Genomic DNA, 21276 nt, shown 5'->3' with positions numbered 1-21276 from the left:
CTCCATTTCTATTTTGGCTGCTAGGAAGCCCAGAGCTCAAACCAAACTTAACCACATTATGTTCACAAATTATTAGGTTGCCTTAAATTCTTTACAAATATAAATGTACCTAAATAAGACTAAATTTAAACATTTTTTTCTTTCATCACAGTAGTTCCTTTTGGGAATAACTATCAAAATATACACTTAATTCCTGCTATACAAATAGACAAAGGTTATACATTTCAAAAATATATGAAGCCAACTAATAAATGGAGAAGAAATGATGGAATCAGAAAATCACCCTTTGGGGATTCCCTGGCGGTCCAGGGGTTAGGACTCTGCGCTCTCACTGCTGAGGGCCCAGGTTTGATCCCTGGTCGGGTGGTCAGGGAACTAAGATCCCACAAGCCTCGCAGTATGGCCAAAAAAAAAAAAAAAAAAGAAAAGAAAGAAAGAAAAGAAAATCACCCTTTGGCATCCAAACAATTATTTTAGACAAGGATCATCAATGGATACTAAAGCTAGTAGGTGACAGTTTGATGACAAACTGGATATTTACAGTCTCAAAATATCTCCCCACAAGCTACCTACTAATTATAAAAGGAAAAAATATCGACTTTTGGAAGCAACCCGGCAAACACCTCTTTCACCAAGTGGGACAGAGATACCACGTGCCTCCTGATGTGATACACCGATCACTTGCATGGTATTCTGCCAAAACGCATAACCTTAACCCAATCCTGAGAAGCAGCCACCGAGCTCAAATGGAGGGGCTATACGAAACAAACGGGCTAGCAGTAAGTCAAGAAAGACAAGGACAGACTGGTGATGAACTGCTCCAGACCAAAGGAGACTACAGGTGAGAACAAAATGTAGCCTGTGAGCTTGGACTGCATTTGCACCAGAAAATTTTTTTTTCTTTTGCTATAAAGGACATTTGTAGGACAACAGGTAAAATATGAATAAGGCTCACAGACTGGATATTAGTACTCTATCAATCCTAATCCTGCTCTAGATACCTGTGTAAGACTACGTAAGTGAACGCCCATGTTTTTAGTAAACATGAATATGTCTTAACAACTCACAAACGATAATAAAATGCACATACAGAGAAGATAAAACAAGTGGTGAAGTATTGCCACTGGGGTCTGAATGAAACACATGGAAATTTTTTGCACTGGTACGCTGGCTTTGGGTTTATTTGTTTTGTGAGGTATCATGACATTAGTTTCAGGTGTACAACATAATGATTCGGTGTTTGTACATGCTGCAAAATGATCATCGCAAGAAGTCTAGTTAACATCCATCACCATACATAGTTACAGGAAGTTTTTTTTGTGATGGGAACTTGTAAGATGTGCTCTCTCACCAACTTTCGACTAAGCGATACCCGCTGCATGTTACCCCCACTACTTAATTTGGAGCTGGAAGTCTGTGCCTTTTGAGCCTCCACCCATCTCGCCCAACGAGGACCCTTCCCTGTGGCAACCAACCACCTGGGAGCTTCCTTTGTGTTCTGTTTTGTTTAGATTCCACATAGAAGATCATACAGGGTGTGTCTTTTCCTGTCTGACTTAGTTCACTTAGCATAATGTCCTCAAGGTCCAACCATGTCACAAATGGCATTATTTCATTCTTTTTCATGGCAGAATAATATTCCATTGTGTGCGTGCGTATAATATTCCATTGTGTGCGTGCGTGTTTGTGTGTGTGTGTGTGTGTGTGTGTGTGTGTGTGTGTGTGTGTAGACACACCACATCTTCTTTGTCCATTCATTGACTGATGGACACTTAGGCTGCTTCCATATCTTGGCTATAGTAAATAATGCTTCTTTGCACTGTTTTGTGAAACTTCCCTGTAGGTCTGAGTATTTTCCAAAATAAAAACTTTAAAAAGTATATACTGTCATGATTCTATTAGGACCAGCCAAAGAACTGTTTTAAATACACTGATCTTAAATAATGTTGGTTTTTTATTAAAGTACAAAATGAGTTGCTTATCTCTCACTCAGGACCTGGCCTCCTAAAGTCATCACTGGTAGCTGTGAGGTATGTCCTTACACTCTTTTGCTCTGATAAATATGCTATAAATATTGTCGCAACGTTATAAAGGAAGCCGTACTGCATGGATGCGGGTGTGGGCTCGGAGGTCAGACTATCCAGATTAAAATAACTTTCTAGTTATATAACCCTGGGCAAGTTGCTTCACTGCTCTTCTCCCAGCTGTAGAACGGGACCAATCCCAGGGCTTGTCACGGGGTACCTGCCTCACGATTACAGGAGGCAATGACCGCCAAGCGCTTCAGGGATCCCGCACGCGAGTGCCTCATAAATGTGAGCCATGCGTACACATCAGCCTCATTGTCAGCTCCATGCTCTCACCCCAGCTGCTTCTTTTCCTTTTTGCTTCGACATCCAATTTATGACTTCTTTTATCATATGTATCCTTATTTCAATTTTAGCTTTCTGAAACCAGGCAAAGTATTAAAAAGAACAAGTGAAACCCTCCGAAAACAGGGGTCCTCGATCAGTGGACTGCCTTTGCCAGTAGGTTTTAAACTCACCCTCAGAATTTCCGGCCAGCGGCTGCTCTGCTCAGAGCCTCTGTTATCAACAGTGCAGGGTTCAAGGATTCTTATTGTATTACAAAAGATCCAGGCCTCTGCTCCGGGGCACAGGCGGACAAGGACTACAGGCAGGCACGCTAACTCAGTCCCACCTAAAAGTTCACTTTCTATGGATCTTGTTATCATTGGGCCCAATAACTACATATCTTCATCTGCTTCTTTTACTGACCACGTGCTGCTACCAAGCAGTCCTGGCACCTTCGTACACTGGCTCACTGGACCCTTATAACAATGCTATGTACCAGGTATCATCAGACCCCCTGCACAGATGAGTAGAGTGACCTGCTCAAAAGTCTAAGTGGCAGAGCCAGGACGGGAATCCAGACTGTTCATGCTCCAACATGAATTATTCCCAAATACACTTTGCTGCCCTTGCATATACATAAACACATATTCAGGAAGAAATGCCATTAATCACATACATTAAGGACACCATTTTTATTTGACAAGCTGCATAAATTTTCTTGCAATAATTTTTCCTGGATTTTTTTTTTTTTTTTTTTTTTGCCTTTGCTTAGCACTGCTTACTGTAGCTTTCCTACTTGCGAGAGGCACCTGTCTTTTTAAACTACACCCAGAAAAATTCACCTCTTGCAACCCACAGGACAATGCTGCAGGGGAAACCTGGGAAGAATGAACAGCCTCTGGAAGGCCTCACCGCTAGGTCAGCACCAAGCCAAGAACAGAAACGGAAGTCACTTAATCTGAATCCAATCATCTTGTGGCTCTCCTCTCAAGGGCAAAGGGGGAAAATAAAAGCCTCAATGGGAGCCAAGGTTCTAGAGATAGGCAAGGGGAAACAGAGGGGCCTCCAGGTATCTGTCAGCACCTGCGCCTCCAGCCATAAAGGGCACTTGATCTGGGGCAGGAGTCACACTGCGCCCCGAAAAGCAGCTAAGGAGAGACTAAACCTTCTGCAGTCTGCTTCTGGGCACCGCGGCATTTACAGACGCTCCTACGATGCAATTTAACAGTTGATTATTCCCTACCCTACACTGTGCCCTGTCCTCTCATCTGCCTTACCTGTCCCCCCTTTACACCATGAAGACCATTAGGGTGGGGAGGAAGGAAGCCCTCAGTTAAGAGGGAACCTACAAATTTCAAATACAAGTCAGCACGGCCTGGGCCTTGAGACAACAGGGCACAGGGCTGGAGTCCACATATATTAGATTTAGACAGAGCGAGACTGCCCAGCGCTGGCCAGACACTGTGAGGGAAGGGACCGGGCCTGTCTCTTCCCACGGTATACCCACCCCCAGGGCAGTACCCGCACAGGATAAGTATTTAATGTACTTCAGCCATTGCATGGACACCTGGGTTCAAGTCCCAGAAACCTTAATTACCAGCTCTGTCGCCTTAAACAAGTTACCTGATTTATGTGCACGTCAATGTCTTCATCTGTAAAATGAGGATAACAAGATCTACTTCATGTGGCAATGATACGTTAAAATGAACACATCTTTAGCACAACTTCCGGTACACAGGAAACGTCCCATAACCGTGGGTCATTATTATTATTCTACAATGTTAAATACGAGTCCACAGTCACTTATCTAAAACTCTGGAGGCCAAATGTGTTCTGGAACACAGAATTTTCACGTTTTAGAAAGGTAAAATGCTGCACACAATTTTAGACAGACAGATAGACAGACAGGCAGGGACAGATGGATAGGTGGATAGATGGACAGATGGATAGATGGATAGATAGGTATCCCCTTGAACAGAACCTGGGCCAGCACCCACCATCAAACGTGAATATTTCTACAGCACAACATGCCCTAAGCAGGTAAGTGAGGACCATAAGTAGTCTCACATCGGTTCACTCCACATCAAATGAAAAATGAAGAACACTAGGCCTTCAGAGATTTGGGGAATTTGTAACTGCAGAGAAGGGACTGCGGGACTATATTCACAAAAGCACGTGGTCCCCACTGGGATGCTCTGTTCCGATCAGCCCACTAGACACGCACGTTCCTGCCCTGTGAGAACCCGCCAGGCTGCACGCACGGAGCTGTTTGGCTCAGTACAAGTTGCTCAGATGACCTGGGAAAGCTGGGAAAGGCTCCCTCAATTCCCTCCAACTGCCATGGTCCAGGTGGCCTCCCCAGGTGAGCTCACTCTTACCTTCATCCCTTCTCACCTAAAGGGGCAGGGGGAGACAAGAAAAGTGGCTGGTGGTACATCAGGAATCTACTCCACCATCTTCCTCTTTCTTTGAGTTTTATTCAGGAAAAACAGGAAGAGGAGACCACATCAATGAGGGCAGCCATATTCAAATTTTTTGTTGTTTTTTTTATTTTTAATGTCAGACTAATCTAGAAAAGAAGCCCCATAATCAAGAAGAAGTCTCCCATCTCCTCCGTGTCTCCCACGGTCACGGTGACATCGAAGACTTACGGAGCTCTTCCAGCAACGGGGTGGGGTGGGGTGGTGAAAGGTGCCCCACAGTGTAGCCCCAGGGTGTGCCGCCTGTATGAGGACATTACTTAAAGAACCAACTACTCACTCCCCAAGGTGACCTAAGAAAGTCCAAAGCTGAAACTGAGCAGGACCTGTAGGGGCTCCTGGGTACGGGGAGCCCTTCCGTTCAGCCTCCATGACCCTCCCTGAGTTCCGAGGGGCAGATTCCACCGGTTGCTAATCCAGGAAGGGAGGGGCTGGAGAGACATGGGAGGAGCAGCCAGGAAACAGTGCAGCCTTGGGGCAGGGTCCTGGTTCCTCCTCAAGGGACACTTAGTTTTCGAGGGCAGGAGCCTGCTGTAACCCCCTCTGCCTGGCAAAGCAATAAAGTTACTCTTTTCTACTTCACCCAACACTCTGTCTCCGAGATTCAATTCAGCACCCCGTGTAGAGAGGCACCCGTGATCACAGCCAGCTCACAGCAGATAACCAGCAATAGGCTAGCAGATCGCATACTGACCCTAAAATGAGTCTGCACAAGAGAGCTAAAATGCTCCAAAAGCAAACTGCGTTCTATTTAACCTAAATGAATGATCCGTTATTCCCAACTTATGTGCAAATTATAAGGCTCGCTCTTCCCCCAGCTGAATCACGAATGGTTCCCACCAGTAAAGGAGAAGCATTTACACATAGTAGGTGCTCAATGTTCTAGCTAGTGCCGGGGTTGGCAAACTACGGTCCAGGGGACCAACTGACCTTCTACCTGTTCCCGTACGTTAAGTCTTGCTAGAACACAGCCACACCCATTCATGAACACATTCTCTGGGGCTGCTTTGCATCATAATGGCCCAAACTAGTTAAATATTTACAAGAAGACCACAGGGCCCACCAAGCCTGATATGTTTACCTCTATTCTTCAAGTTTGCTGACCTCTATTCTTCTGAAAGGAACACTGGCTAGGAAATCAGACAGACCTACATTTTTTTTTTTGCGGTACGCAGGCCTCTCACTGTTGTGGCCTCTTCCGTTACAGAGCACAGGCTCCGGACGCACAGGCTCAGCAGCCATGGCTCACAGGCCTAGCCGCTCCGCCGCATGTGGGATCCTCCCGGACCGGGGCACGAACCCGTGTCCCCTGCATCGGCAGGCGGACTCTCAACCACTGCGCCACCAGGGAAGCCTGACCTACATTTTTTTTATTACTTATTTATTTATTTACTTGGCCACGCTGCGTGGTGTGTGGGATCTCAGTTCCCCAACCAGGGATCAAACCCATGCCCCCTGCAGTGCAAGCATGGAGTCTTAACCACTGGATCACCAGGGAGGTCCCCAGAGAGCCCTACATTTAAATCCCAGTTCCATAATCACAAGTAGAAATTACCTTGCAATTCTCAGTAATTTCAGTGACCTCATGTATAAAATTAGGATACCACTATCTACCTTGCAGGGGTGTTATGAAGATTAAATGAGATACTGAATGCATACGGTAAATAAGCAAGAAATGATAGCTATTAAACTTTAATCAAAACCAGGTACAAATTTGTCTACCATGTTAAGAAATACTCAAAGGTAAAGTGATTCAAGCTTCAGCCAACTATTTTGTTTAAATAAGACCTTGTGCTTGCATTCATCTACATTCCCTGCTAGGAAAAGGAATAACAATACCCAAGCACTACTGTTTTGGAAAGCCAAAAGTACTTCCCTTTTCCTCTCTTATCTTTTTAGTCCTGAATTTAAAAATAAAAAATTTCAAGAAGCCAAGCTTCAGAGAATTATTTAATACAAAGTGAATCCCTTCGAATAAAACTTAAAGTGTACTTCAGGCTCTGAAGGAGAAATCTTGCTCTACGATAAAGGAAAAACACAGGTATGGGTCCCTAAAAGGTACGTTTCCAGATTTCAGTAAAGCAACCAGGAACACTTGCCGAGAGTATGCCTAAGTTCCTGAGTTCACACAGGTAACCAGGATTCGTTGAGCACCTGCTATGTTCCGGGCTCTAGGCTCCAGGTGTGAACAAGGCCCATAGTCACCATACTTAGAGACCTTAGAGACCAGGGGGGTGCTCAGCACTGGGTCAGATCAGAACCACAAGACATGGCCTTGACTCCAAAGCCATCGGTATGAAGTCATACAAGATATTAGAGCTTGAGGGCCCTGAGAGAAGATGTAGTCAAACACCTGCCCTGCACAGACAGGTAAAGTGACTTGTCCATGACGGCACGCGAGTCAGCAGCAAACCCCTTCTTCCTGCTTTCCTTCCCACCGAGCTGTCTTTCTTAGAAAGTACTTCACAAAGGGTCAAGTCTTAACCTTTCACTCCTTTGTGACTCTGCAATTCCTATTACGAAAAAAAGATCCAGTCTTCAAACCTCTGGGCTCCTCCAGACAACGTTACTACTTTCTTCTTCTGTCTTCCCACCAAATTCTGTGCATCTCTATTACTGCACACTCAACACTGACTGGAGCCACTCCCTTATTTATTCATGCCCACTCCGCCCCCCCGCCCCCCAGACTACAAGCTCCTTGAAGACAGGAACCAAGTCTTAATACTGACTGATACTCCTATCCCTCACCTCCTCCTTCCTATCAGGAGTCCGATACCATCCGAGTACCCCGCCTCTTCCACAGGGCCACACGCTTCGCTCAGGGGAGGGTGGACCCCTTTGTAGGAACCGGAGGTTGAGCATGATGGCTGAAGGCCACCGTGGACACCTGTCCATTTCCAGCGATACTATGGTGGGCGCGCAAAGCCATTCTGGCCAATGCGATGTAAAAAAGTCTGCTGGGGAGCTTCAGAGAAGGTTTCCTCCCAAGTACCAAGTAAAAGACACAAGCAGACATTCTTCTTCCCTGGCCATTGCATTAACTATGCAGACTTAATGGAAATTACTCAATCTCCTTATGATAGATAACTTTAAGTCAGCTAAGTCAGCATTCAGTTACTCTGAGCCGGAAGCATCCTGATTTGCACACAGAAAGGTTCGTGGAGCCGTGATTCAAACACAGACAAGGAGACTTCCCAGACCTCAAAAATGTAAGGGACTAGAGTCTCTATCACCCTCCCCTTTGGAACGCTCCCACCACCCAGCAGCCACCACTTGTTAATTTCAGCTAAATGAATAAAACAGATGAATGAAACAGGAAATTTAAGCTCGGCTTTCAAAGACTATTAGGGTAAATTTTATGTCGAGTTTTAAGTGAACTATTAGGGCCCGAGGTAACCAGTCTAAAGCCTGCTGACTCTTAGATAAGATCAAGGTTTAATGTAATTGGAAAACAGTCTATACTAGAGCAAACAAAGAAATCCTGTAAGCACCCTTTCCAAGTCCGAATCCATGTCAGAAGACTGGTTCAATGAAAAAATCACAAAAGGTTCTGTTTCTGGAAGCCCGACTGTCTATAATGTCTATAGCACCTATTAGCACATGTCCCACGCTGTCTTCCCCCTCAACCGGATCCAAAGGGGCCACCTTCTTAACAAACTAAAGGTGGGGAGGGCGAGGGGGGGAAACGACACCTCTGCAGCACTTTGAGCCCAGCCCAGTTTTCATTCATGGGACCCCGCCTGGCCCTTCCCACCCGCCAAGGGCACCTGAAGAGCCTTGATCTTTGGAACCTAAAGGATATCCTCCAGGCCTTTACACACAAGTCACCGGAGGGCCCTTGGCTGAGTACCTGGGCCAACTTCAAAACAGCTAAAATGCAGGTAAAATGCCCACATCCTACTGCCAATTCCACCCCCAGAGAAAATCGGTGAAGCCACTTGCTCTTCATGAAGGGCCAGTCACTGCTAGACGCGATAGTCACTTTAACTTCAAGGCTGCAAATGCTTGCAACCTCTCCCACATAAAAGCCTCTCTTTATCCGGTCACTTGGCCTTCTCTCAGTGCGCTAAAGGACAAGGGGTTTTCTGAGCTCCAACAAAAATCAAAGAAAACTCTACTTGCTCTTACTGGAAAGCAAGGGATCATGCTGACGGCTCACAAAGGGTTCTCCTAGGACCCATTCTGATCCCCCACGGCTGCCTGGCCACCTAGAAGAGCGTCTTCCAGCGCATGGCTTACCTTGTAATTGCTGGAGTTCACCCAAAAGGTAGCGAGTCCGTCCACGAGTTTGTCTAATGTGGTCTGGTCATGCTCAAGGTCGGCAGACTTCTGTTTGTCTGAGAAATAGTCTATCAGTTCTTGGCCAACCTGCAGTCGCTTCCCCACATCCTTCTGCAGCACCTGTGCCAGGCAGGCCTCCATGCGAGGCTCCATGGTGGAATTCCAATCCAGAGCCAGCCGAAGCTAGAGGGCAGTCGGGGTGACACCCTCCCAGCAAGCGTCCCCGGGAGGCGGCCTCTTTGTTTGCTGAAGGTTACTAAGAGCCTGTGTTTCAGAGATGCAATCTGGGGAATGGCAACAATGCACCATGTGTGTCTGAAGAGCAGCTGGTAGGATATTAAAAGTCCAATTTAAATAACTGGTAGGGGAGAAGGGAGTGAGTGGCAGAGTGATGTTCTCCTCCTGGGTCTGGAATACTTCATAATTCAGCAGTCCATTCTGAAAAGTTAGAGAAGAGAACGACAAATCAGCACAGGTAACAAAACTCTCCAATGCTCGGAAACGTTCAATCACAGACAAAGCAGCTCACGCTGCAGCATCGTTTATAAGCACAAGTGGAGCGAGAAGCATGAACGCTTGGCAACCATATCCGAATAACATAATTATTATTTTTATCAGGAAGAACACTGAAGCCCAAAGCAAAGAGCCAATGAGCTTGACAGTTGGTGGGTTGAGGTTTTTCACAATTTTCCAGTTTGTAAATGCACCAGTCAGGAGAGCAATCATCTGCTTCAGCTGGAAGATTTATTTGTAGCTTAAATTTTGCTTCCCACCAAAAACCTAACACCACTCTGTGTCTGAATCCTGTGGGTACTGTAGCTTACTGTTTCACTCTCAGTTTTCTAAAAATCCAAGTGCTGGAAGTGAGGCAGGCTCCACAGAAACACCACTGACCAAACTGGCCAGCCCGGTAACACTAACCAAAGCCGAAGGCAGCACCTGCACCAAACTTCTTGCTCAGCAGCTTCACAACAGGGTGAGCAGGTAGTGGTCCCTGCCTCTTCCTCCAAAGAGTGATGGAGGGAGAAAAGGAAATAGGCTCACATTCTGATCACATTCTATTGACACAGTGTTCTCCACTGACAATAGCACCAACTGGGCTGGGTGTTTTGTTACAAAATCAGGAGACCTCAAAATCGCGCTTGGGGTAGCGCAAAACACATGATATGGGGAAAGTACCAAAATAATTTTCATTAGACAAATTAAACAGGCCGACGATCTAATCTACAGCTGCTGGAACAACTGTACACATTTATATGTTACAATTTCTTCTCTCAATTCCTTCCATTCTAACCCAAGAAGACGCACAGAAAACCTGTCTTCAAGAGGCAGCATCCCCCCGACCCTGTACCAAATAGAAACGTTCTTCACGCCGACAGTAGACGCCGTCTCTCAGGGGTTCAGCAGGTAGAGCTGACCTTATAAATCAAGTAACGTTAAAATTCGGTGCAGGGTGACTCTTCCAGTCTGAGCACAGGGAATCTCTCCCTTCCTGTCATCACCCCCACCCCATTCCTCCCCACAGCAAAAAAGCACAATGCTCTCTCTGAGTTCTAGAATGAGAAACAAGCCAAGTCATTCAATGAGGAAAACCCTCCTGCAAAGTCCCTGGCACTTAATTACCCATCTTCTGCTTTACTTCCAATCAAGAAGACTCGCTGTCTCACGTGGCAATCCTTCCTTAAATGGAGGAAATACACGCTTTCCAGTCATTTCCACACTCTGAAACTAGTCCCTCCTTCCCAAGAAAGAACTTCAAATACAGAAAAGGACCTATTACCCTTCACTCCAACTTTTAGTCCAAACAAAATATCCCCAGTTCCCTAATGAGCTCCTATGTCGGACTAATGAAGGGTTCAGTGATACAGGAAAAGTGGAGAAACCAACAGAATCTTTTCTTTCTGGGCCCAATTTTAGCCCAAGAAGGAGCTCTAATAAGGTCAAGCTTGTGATAGATTAAAAAGGGCCACAGATGCTTTGCTACTCCCTCTTCCACCGAGGTGGGGTCTCATCCCCGCACAGTGACCCTGGGATTGGTCTGAGCCTTGCTTTGGCCAGTGGGAAATCAGAGACTGCAGGAGCGAGCAGAGGTCACGTGGAGCTTGCGTGACTGCTGTGCTGTCAGAAAGCTGGTCTAGACTCCTGAACACGAGAGGCCATTAGAGGAGAACCAACATGCTTCAAAAACACCCGGCAGCACCTGCCAGACACGTGAGTGAGTCCACGGAGGGACCATTCAGCCTCTCCTGTCATCCTCTGACTGCGGCTACACAAATACATCTAAGGAGACAAAAACCACCAGGTTAAACCACAAAAGGGTAAGAAATAGTTCATTGTTGTTTTAAGCCACGAGATTTGTGGTGCTTTGTTACACAACAGTAGATAACTGATACACTCCTTCTTCCGCTAAACATCTACCTTTCATTCTCAATGAAAAGAATCTCATATCCTTTATTCCTTCAAGGGGCCTAAAATCAACAGACACTAACCAGCAATGATGATGATGATACCGTTTTTGAGCAACCACATGAGGTGTCAGGCTCTATGCTAGATGATCTGTACAGACTATCTCTAATTCTCCAACCCACTCTATAAAGGAGATACTAACATCCCTATTTTACAGAGGAAGAAACTGAGGCAAAGGTAAGTAATTTTCTAAGGTTGCATGGCCATAAGTTTCCCTTCCCCACCTTCAAACCCTTGTTACTACAAGTCTGGCCTAGTTTTGTTCTGACTCAGGGAAAGAAGGTCAGACTTCATGCTTAGCTGGGAAGCAACAGGCAAGAGAGTAAAGTCTCCACTCCCCAGGGAGGAAGGAGCCCTGCATTCAAGTCTCTTTCCTGTGATTTTTAAAACACATATTATATAAAAACGTCCTCTTCAGTTGGAATTCTATAAGATTTCTAACAAATAAGTATATGCTTCTTGATGGTAATTATGCAGTAAAGCTTTAGCACACTCAAAAGTAGGTCACAAACTCCTTATGGAGGAAACCCACAGAATGAGATACTAGAAGCCCTCACGCATTAAGCAGACTGGTCCTCTCTGTTCTCTCTTTTTCTCCTTAATTTAAAAAAAGAAGTAACGGATGATCCCCTCCTGCACAAAAGTACAAGACCTCCCTCCCACGCCTGTCCCCCAGCCACTGCGTTTCCCCACCTAAAAGTGAAGACTGTCGCTAGCTTCCTGTACCTCCTTGCACAGATATTTTTAGCTACCCAAGCAAATAAGTATATGTGTACCCCCAGGGAGAGTTTCCTAAGCATTTACAATTACATCACAAGAAGCAGCCCAACTCTGCTGCAGGCCAACAGGAAAAAGTTAAAAAATACCAGGTTCAGCAAGAATGAAGAAACACACAGCAGGACAGCCTGATGTAATGTACACATGTGAGACAGCCTCCAGTCTTGACTCTGCCCTTCCTGAGTGGCAATGGGAAGAATACTGGCTCCACATTCATTAAGTAAGATTAAGGGTGGGAAGGGCTTGCACAGGGCATTTTTGTTTGTTTTTTGTTTTGCGGTACGCGGGCCTCTCACTGCTGTGGCCTCTCCCATTGCAGAGCCCAGGTTCCGGACATGCAGGCTCAGCGGCCATGGCTCACGGGCCCAGCCGCTCCATGGCACGTGGGATCTTCCCAGACCGGGGCACGAACCCGTGTCCCCTGCATCGACAGGCGGACTCTCAACCACGGCGCCACCAGGGAAGCCCTGCACAGGGCATTTTTAAAAAATAGCTCCAGGACTTCCCTGGAGGTCCAGTGGTTAAGACTCTGCACTTCCCAGGCAGGGGGCCCGGGTTGGATCCCTGGTCGGGGAAATAAGATGCCACATGCCACGTGGTGTGGCCAAAAATAAAATAAAATAAAAAGTACTTTACATTAAAATAAATAAATAATAAAAAATAGATCCTCTCTCGATCCCTTACTTACGGTCCCTACTCTGTGGCACTTGGGCCACAACCATAGACGAGTGCCGAGGACAGGGGCAGAGAACAGAACCAGCTGTGAGCTCTGATCTTCTGCGTCTACTACAGGCTTCTCCATAAGAGAAGTTCAAGGTAGGACCATTTTCACTCGTGACCGAAAACAGCAATGAGTTAATATTTCTCCTAAGTGTCTAGACTGGCTGGGCTCAGCTGGCAGGTCCTTCTGCTAATCTTGCCTGGGATCACTCAGGCAGCTGCTGTCATCTGCCAGCCTGACTACAGCTGAAGAGTCTACAGTGGCATCACCCACATGTCTGAGGCACTGATGCTGGCTGTTGGCTGGACCTCTTGCCACACGTGACCTCTAACCACTCAGTAATATAGTCTGCAGTTCATTATACGTGGTTGGAACATTCCAAGATGGCGAAGGGAAGTGGCCAGGCCTCTCAAGGCCCAGGACACAGAACGTGCAAATCACTTCTGCAACATTCTATGGGTCAAAGCAAGTCACAAGGTCAGCCCAGAACAAAAATGTGAGCAAATGGATTCTACCAGTTAAAAGGAGCCACAAAATATTGGAGCCATGTGCTTCAACCTAACATATATGTAGTCATGTATGTAGTGGGTATCTGTAGAATGACTACATGGATGGGGTAAATACATTTGTCTTCTCTGTCTACCCATTATCTTGATTACTTTTATTTAACCATCAATTTATCATATATCACATCTCATTACAGAAGATACAAAAGAAATGACTATAATCTATGACTTGACTTGAAAACGCTTCCAACTTACTTGGAGAGAACAAGAGATACGTACTCACAAAAAGCTTGTCAATGTGAGAATTCAGCACAAACACAGGGACTTCCCTGGTGGTCCAGTGGGTTAGACTCCACGCTCCCAAAGCAGGGTGCCGAGGTTCCATCCCTGGTCGGGGAACTAGATCCCACATGCCACAACGAAAAGGTCCCGTGTGCCGCAACGAAGATCTTGCATGCCACAACTAAGATCCAGTGCAGCCAAATACACAAATAAATAGTAAAAAAAAAAAAAAACCCCACAAACACAGGATGCACAGTTAGCAGACTTCACAGATAGAATGCCACACCTGCCAAATAAGGGCTATGAATAAGTACTGTGGTTGTTTAGAGAAGGGATGGATCAAGAAGGCCTGGAATGACCAAGTCAAAACCAGTCAGACAAGGCTCAGTCTAAGCTTTGTCTCGAAACATGGACAGGATGTCCTACATCAGTTATGGCACTTAATAGGGGGAAAAAGCCTAAGCAAGTGAGGGATGTGGAAACTTGTGAACGGTTGAGGGAAGAAGTGTGGCAACAGAGACAGTGAGATACCTCTGAGATGGGCAAGCATTATTACTCCCACTTTTTTTTTTTTTTTTTTTGGCCGTGCAGCTTGCGGGATCTCAGTTCCCCGACCAGGGATTGAACCCAGGCCACGGCAGTGAATGTGCTGAGTCCTAACCACTGGACCGCCAGGGCATTCCCATTACTCCCACTTTGAAGATAAAGAAATGAAGCTTAGAAAGGTTAGGCTAAAAAAATTTTAAAAAAAAACAGGGGCTTCCCTGGTGGCGCAGTGGTTGAGAGTCCGCCTGCTGATGCAGGGGACACGGGTTCGTGCCCCGGTCCGGGAAGATCCCACATGCCCGTGAGCCATGGCTGCTGAGCCTGCGCATCTGGAGCCTGTGCTCCGCAACGGGAGAGGCCACAACAGTGAGAGGCCCGCGTACCGCAAAAAAAAAAAAAAAAACAACAACAACCCTGCCCAAGATTTTAAAGCTAATAACTGTCGGGTGGTAATTGAAAATCAGATCTGTCTGGCCCCAAAGTTAGTATTATTTTTGTTATACTACAATACTATATACCACTGCCTCACTGAAAGTTCAAAGTATGGGTACTTAATAACTCAAACATGAAAATGTTAAAGTTATATGGGGCATGAGAAGTAGAGGATTAAGAAACAAGAAATCAAATTACAAAGCACTCAGGAAGCTTCAATAAAATAATATTCCATATCACAGCATCAAGTAGTACAATTTAAATTACCAGCACCAGTGAATCAATAAGCACATCAAAAATTTCCCTGGAAAATATGTAGAAAGCAGGCATCATAATGACAAGCCAACCCCGAAAACTAGAAACGAGCAGAACCAATCCACAGTAGGCAAAAGCAGCTGTTTCTACCAATAAGACAATTTTTCTGCCTTATCCTCATTTGTATAATTACGATATGGTGTGAACCTTTCAAGACGCCCGGCCGTGCCCCGCCAGCAGTGATTCTCTCTCCTCCTTGGACATCCCACAGTCCACTCACTGGTAGCCACACAGTCACTCAGTGAACAGACCCTGGGCCAGCGGTGTGACAAGTGCCCCAGGCTAACTCCTGGAAAGCACAAAAGGTAAGACATGGTCAAGGCCCTCAAGGAGGTCATCGCCTGGAAGAAGGACGAGACAGAAAAGCAGGCGGTGGTGGCGGTACAGGGACAGGCCCTAAGCCGGGGGCCTGGACATGGTGCTACAGTGGCAGAGAAAGGAGAAGCGGCTGCCCGAGGGAATTCAGCGGGGCACTTCAGGATGGGCCCCTGCCACGCACACCAGGCAGATGCAGCACCCGCCCCCCCCCTCCGGCTTTCACGCGTCACTCCCCCAGTCACTCCTCACCCACTGCGGATGCGGCCTCCAGCCTCCCTGCCTCCTTCCCCAGCTCCTCTCATCTCCTGTAGCGGCTTCACCACCCCTCGGCTGACAACATCCGCTCCTTTCAGCCTTCTGTTCTAGGCCCCAGCAAGCCCTCCTGGCCTGGTCCTCAGTTCCCTGCCATGCCATCCTCCTTTCCCACCACAACTGCCCGTCCCTCCAGCTCTTTTGTTCAAGTGCATTGCCTCAACCTCGTCGATTCCATGAACTCCTTCCCAGTCTCACCTTCCTTTGAGTCTGCATTAAATTCCACAGAGGTGTCAACAGCATGGAGCTACCCTCCACTCTCTCTCCCTCAGGAGTCATTGCCTAGTAATCCCGAACCCTGGGTGGACCAGACACACTGAAGCGGCTGCCTTCTCGGGCCTGCAGGGGTGACCGTGCGGAAGAGAAGACACACATACCCAACCAGGCTGGTTTTAAACTGATCTCAAACTTCAGAAAGCCCTTCGCCACCAGCAGCCTTCCAGCTCACGTTCTCTGGCAACTCTGCTTGCCTTTCTCTCCCAAAGAGCTTTCCCGGCTTCTCCGCAGACGCCCGTCTACCCGACCCTGCTGCTCCCTCCTGACCGGCTCACCTGCTGCTCGCTCAGTAAAGCAGGCAGGATGAGACACCTGGGACGGTCACCAGCGACCCAGGGCAGCCCCCTCCACCTGTTCAGCTGCCTGCTCTCCAGCATCTACCTGCAAGCTCCCCTCTGTTGGCTGACTCCCGGCAGCTGAGACACTTCCTCAAGGCCCCTGGAGCTCACAGGCCTTCCATCAGTGACACCAGGGACGGCTGAGCCCCTGTAAGCAGCTGTCTACACCCGCGAGCTGCACGGAGGCACTCCCTGTTCACCCTGCGGCCCTCCCCTCGGGCCCCCTGCCACCCATCCACTGCAGCCACCCTGGTCAGGAGCACGAGTGACGGCCCTGCTGGCAGACCTACTTCACTAACCCCGCCTCTCGGAGGCATCCCAAAACTGACCCCTCCTTCCTTCCCCAAAATTTCCCACAAACGAGCATGCCTTCCTGCTACTTCTCTGGCTGCACCTCCTCAAGTCTCTTTAACCATCTCTGCTCCTCTCCCAAAGCTCACCCAAAAATAATAAGCATGCATTTCCATGAATTTTTTAAATGCCTATCAAACCGATGCCTCCCAAATTTGAATGTCCGAGCCAAATATCTCTGAACACCAGTCACAGGCACGGGCCTCTTTTCGGTGCCAAACTCTTTACCACTTCGGGGCCTTATCTCTTGCTGTTCCTAATGCCTGAAACATTCTCCTTATGCCTGGGCTGGCCTGGCTGTCACTTCAGCTTCAAAGTCACCTCCTCAGCAAGCCCTTTAAAGACCACTCTAGGGGGTCGGTCCCTTGTCACTGCATCCTGTTCTCGTCAAAGCATTTATGCCAAGTTGTAATTTATCGCATGTTTGTTTACCTATTTGCTGTCTGACTTTCCCACAGGACTGTCAGTCTTATGAAAGAGGGGACCTTGCTTATCTTGTTCACCTAATGCCTACAACCATGCCTTGTACAAACATGGCACTCGAGAAATAGCTTTTGAATGAATGAAGTTTGCTTGAGTTGAAAATCAGAAGAAAACAGTCATTGGCAGTCATTAGTAGAGTTCAATTTCTTCTTGGGGAGTGGGAGGAATGCGGGGATAGGAAAAATGCAAAAAAGCATTTCAGATAAAAGGAATGTGCAAATACATATGGACAAAACACAAAAAAGAACAGACTATGGCCTGTTCAAGGGAAAACAAGCCATTTGGAAAGGCCAGAGCACTGGTTCCCAACCTGCAAACACTATTGACCCCTGCCCCTGAGGTGAGAGGGTGGAGTGATTAAAGACTGTCTGAGAGGGACTTCCCTGGTGGCGCAGTGGTTAAGAAGCTGCCTGCCAGTGCAGGGGACACGGGTTTGAGCCCTGGTCCAGGAAGATCCTGCATGCCGCGGAGCAACTAAGCCCACGCACCACAACTACTCAGCCTGTGCTCTAGAGCCTGCAAGCCACAACTACTGAGCTTGCGAGCTACAACTACTGAGCCCGTGTGCCACAACTACTGAAGCGCATGCACCTAGAGCCTGTGCTCCCCAACAAGAGAAGCCACCGCAATGAGAAGCCCGCGTGCCACAACGAAGAGTAGCCCCCGCCTGCTGCAACTAGAGAAATTCCACACACAGCAACGAAGACCCAACACAGCCAAAAGTTAATTAATTATTTATTTAAAAAGTCTGTCTGAGAATTAGTGCAGACACAAGTCATGCATTACCCATGACCTAAGTATTCCTAGCCATATTTTCATACTTATGCAATGCAGCTATGAATCTTTAAATGCAAAAATAATGTAAAAATTATTTCTAAATTCTTATTTTGAGTTTGAAAATTTTTCTCAATTAACAGATACCAGAAATTCCACTTACATAGAGCCCTGTGATGCTGAACACTAAAAAGAGTTCTTGGGACTTCCCTGGTGGTCCAGTGGTTAAGAATCCGCCTTCCAATGCAGGGGATGCGGGTTCGATCCCTGGTCAGGGAACTAAGATCCCACATGCTGCGGGGCAACTAAGCCTGTGCGCTCTACAGCCCATGCGCCACAACCAGAGAGCCTGCGGGCCATAACCACTGAGCCCGTGCATTCTAGAGCCTGCATGCCACAGCTAGAAAGAAGCCTGTGCACCGCAACGAAAGATCCTGCACGCCACAATGAAGATCCCTCGTGCCACAACTAAGACCTAACACAGACAAATAAACAAATAAATAATTTTTTTTTTAAAAAAGAGTTCTTATTCTCAGAAAGTCTGGCTCAGACCAGAAAGACTGAGCACAGACAAGGCCCAGCAGTCAACTTCCAGCACCAAAGGCCAACAGTGCTGTGGTCTCCAGGGAGCTCTGTACATGTCATCTTTGAAATGCAGAATCACGAGACTTCGGGTGGGCATACAATTATTTACCTTGGAGAGAGCATTAAAATCTGCAGTTCCTCAAGTTATCATAAGAATATTCTGCAATAGGGGGGAAAAGATCAGTTGAACTCCCTCTTCTCTCTATCATTCGCCTCAGTGTGAATAATAATTAACTACAGTGAAGTCATGACAAAAAAAACAACCATAATGTATGATGTAAATGCCCAAAAGTGAGTAACAGAAGAAAGTTCACTATATTAGAAGTTCAGGTCATATGAACAGAAATAAATCATTAACGTTGGTTAATTTCTGGTACTAAGATTACATATTTTTCTTTGTACTTTTCTGTATTTTCTAAATTTTTTCTATGATGAATATAGAAAATATGTTACTTTTATAATTACAAAAAGAAAAGCATTATTCAAAAACCAGGCATTACCATTTCATAATGGAGGAAAATCTCCCTTTCAGTATTATGGAATATAATGTATAACTATCAGTGAAGTGTAAAAGAAGAAGACAGACTTAAATTCCCAAAAAGATGGAATTGGTGGATTAGTTACTTCCACAAATTATGTGGTAGAAAACTACACAATGGAAAACACAAATAAGTACCAAAAAAAAAAATACAGCTCCATATTACTGTATACATACTATAAAAAAATAATAGGAGAAAATAAATACACTGCACAAGTGCCAGATAAGTTATTCATTCATAATGGTTACTACTTGCCTTCACTAGTATTTTAATGAAGTAATTTCTTAAAAATCTTTCAGATATTTTAAATATTTTTTTCTTTGTGAACTATAAAAGTAGAACATAGTTTTAATTTTATTTTTGCTTCTCCTATGGCAGGTTTATAATAAGAAGAATTGCTTCTATTTTTATTCTACTCCTCAAAGATGAAACAACACGGACATACACTGAAAACTGCTGATGCATGTTGATAGGTACATGAGAATTTGTTACACCATTCTCTTCACTTCTCTATGTGTTTAAAATTGTCTGGAACTTTTAAAAATCCAAAACACTTTTTAACTTCTTCAAAAGAATTGTAAAGCTTAAGTCTAGGTGGGGAAAAAAATACATAAAATACCTGCAAGAAAATTAGTAATTAACTAAACAAATAAGGATGTGAAACTGCATTAAATTGCATATACATAGTTACACATATAGCATATACAATGTATGACATTTATATACATATAGTATGATATAGCCCACATGTGAAAAAAATTACAGAAAAGAACAAAAATAGAGTATGTAAAAGATTAATAGGTAGCTTCTGAGTAACAGGTTTGAGAGCTTACCTCCTACTTCTTAATAATTTCCTCTACTCTTCATATTTTCTAAGAAGAAAAGAGACATTTTTAAAAGTCTTAAAAGAGAAGAGCAGTTACTTAATAACATTCATCTTATTCATTCAAGAACTGTGAAACCGGGGGCTTCCCTGGTGGCGCAGTGGTTGAGAATCTGCCTGCTAATGCAGGTGACACGGGTTCGAGCCCTGGTCTGGGAGGATACCACATGCTGTGGTGCAACTGGCCCCGTGAGCCGCAACTACTAAGCCTGCGCGTCTGGAGCCTGTGCTCCGCAACAAGAGAGGCCACGATAGTGAGAGGCACGCGCACCGCGATGAAGAGTGGCCCCCGCTCGCCGCAATTAGAGAAAGCCCTCGCACAGAAACGAAGACCCAACACAGCCAAAAATAAATAAATAAAATTTTATATATATATATATATATAAAAGAACTGTGAAACCAAAACTAACTGACAACAAGGACACCTCCCTATTGACTGCTGACTTTTCTTCTCCTAATGATATACACAAGATGGATGTCAACGTCGGCATACCAAGCTGTTACATTTCCAAGGCAGTTACCCCAGACAGGAAAGAATAGTAATAATATAGATTATAGATTCCCAAGGAATGGTCTTACGTAAAAACAGGAGACCTCAGCAGGGAGCCAGCTTATTGGAGAAACAAGGCTCATCACAAACACTAACCAATAGGCTGGCTCCTCTAGAAAGAGGGGACCTAAATTTCCACTCAGGCTAGCAACATTTACTTCTGTTGTATTTTTCAGAGAGCTTCATTTACAGTTTCATAGCTGTGACCAGCTTTTCTTTCCGTTTGTTTACTATACCAATGGAAAACAGATCCTTAAACTTGAATGCCTCCTTAGTGATTTTTAGTAAATATAGCACATATCAATAAATTCTCCCTTTTAAAGTGTACGTACTGCCCCTAGGTTCAGATGCAGACGTAGAGAGACTTGAGGACACGGGGAGGGGGAAGGGTAAGCTGGGACAAAGTGATAGAGTGGCATGGACATATATACACTACCAAATGTAAAATAGCTAGTGGGAAGCAGCCGCATAGCACAGGGAGATCAGCTCGGTGCTTTGTGACCACCTAGAGGGGTGGGATAGGGAGGGTGGGAGAGAGACGCAAGAGCAAGGGGATATGGGGACATATGTATACGTATAGCTGATTCACTTTGTTATAAAGCAGAAACTAACACACCATTGTAAAGCAATTATACTCCAATAACGATGTTAAAAAATAATAAAGTGTATATAATTCAGCGATTTTAAATATGTTCACAAAGTTGTGC

General features: G+C 45.7%; 1 protein-coding gene across 9 annotated transcripts in view; it reads right to left on the bottom strand.

The window, feature by feature from the left end:
- The window catches only part of CLASP1 (cytoplasmic linker associated protein 1), a 267526-nt gene that overhangs the window by 223124 nt on the left and 23126 nt on the right, over window positions 1-21276 (bottom strand). For 7 of the 9 annotated variants that reach the window (XM_079924259.1, XM_079924261.1, XM_079924258.1 and 4 more), the window contains 2 exons: window positions 19970-20008; window positions 9074-9553 (listed from right to left, as the gene is read on the bottom strand). In XM_079924259.1, the coding sequence (XP_079780385.1) occupies window positions 9074-9268 (195 nt within the window). In that variant the 5' untranslated portion in view covers window positions 9269-9553; window positions 19970-20008. The remainder of the gene's footprint in view (window positions 1-9073; window positions 9554-19969; window positions 20009-21276) is intronic. The other 2 variants (XM_079924263.1, XM_079924262.1) reach the window with 1 other exon arrangement.

The sequence above is a fragment of the Stenella coeruleoalba genome (assembly GCF_951394435.1).
Source record: "Stenella coeruleoalba genome assembly, chromosome: 6".
In the NCBI taxonomy this organism is placed as follows: Eukaryota; Metazoa; Chordata; class Mammalia; order Artiodactyla; family Delphinidae; genus Stenella; species Stenella coeruleoalba.
Note: the sequence above shows the minus strand (reverse complement) of the source record. Positions and strands in the feature narration are given on the sequence as shown.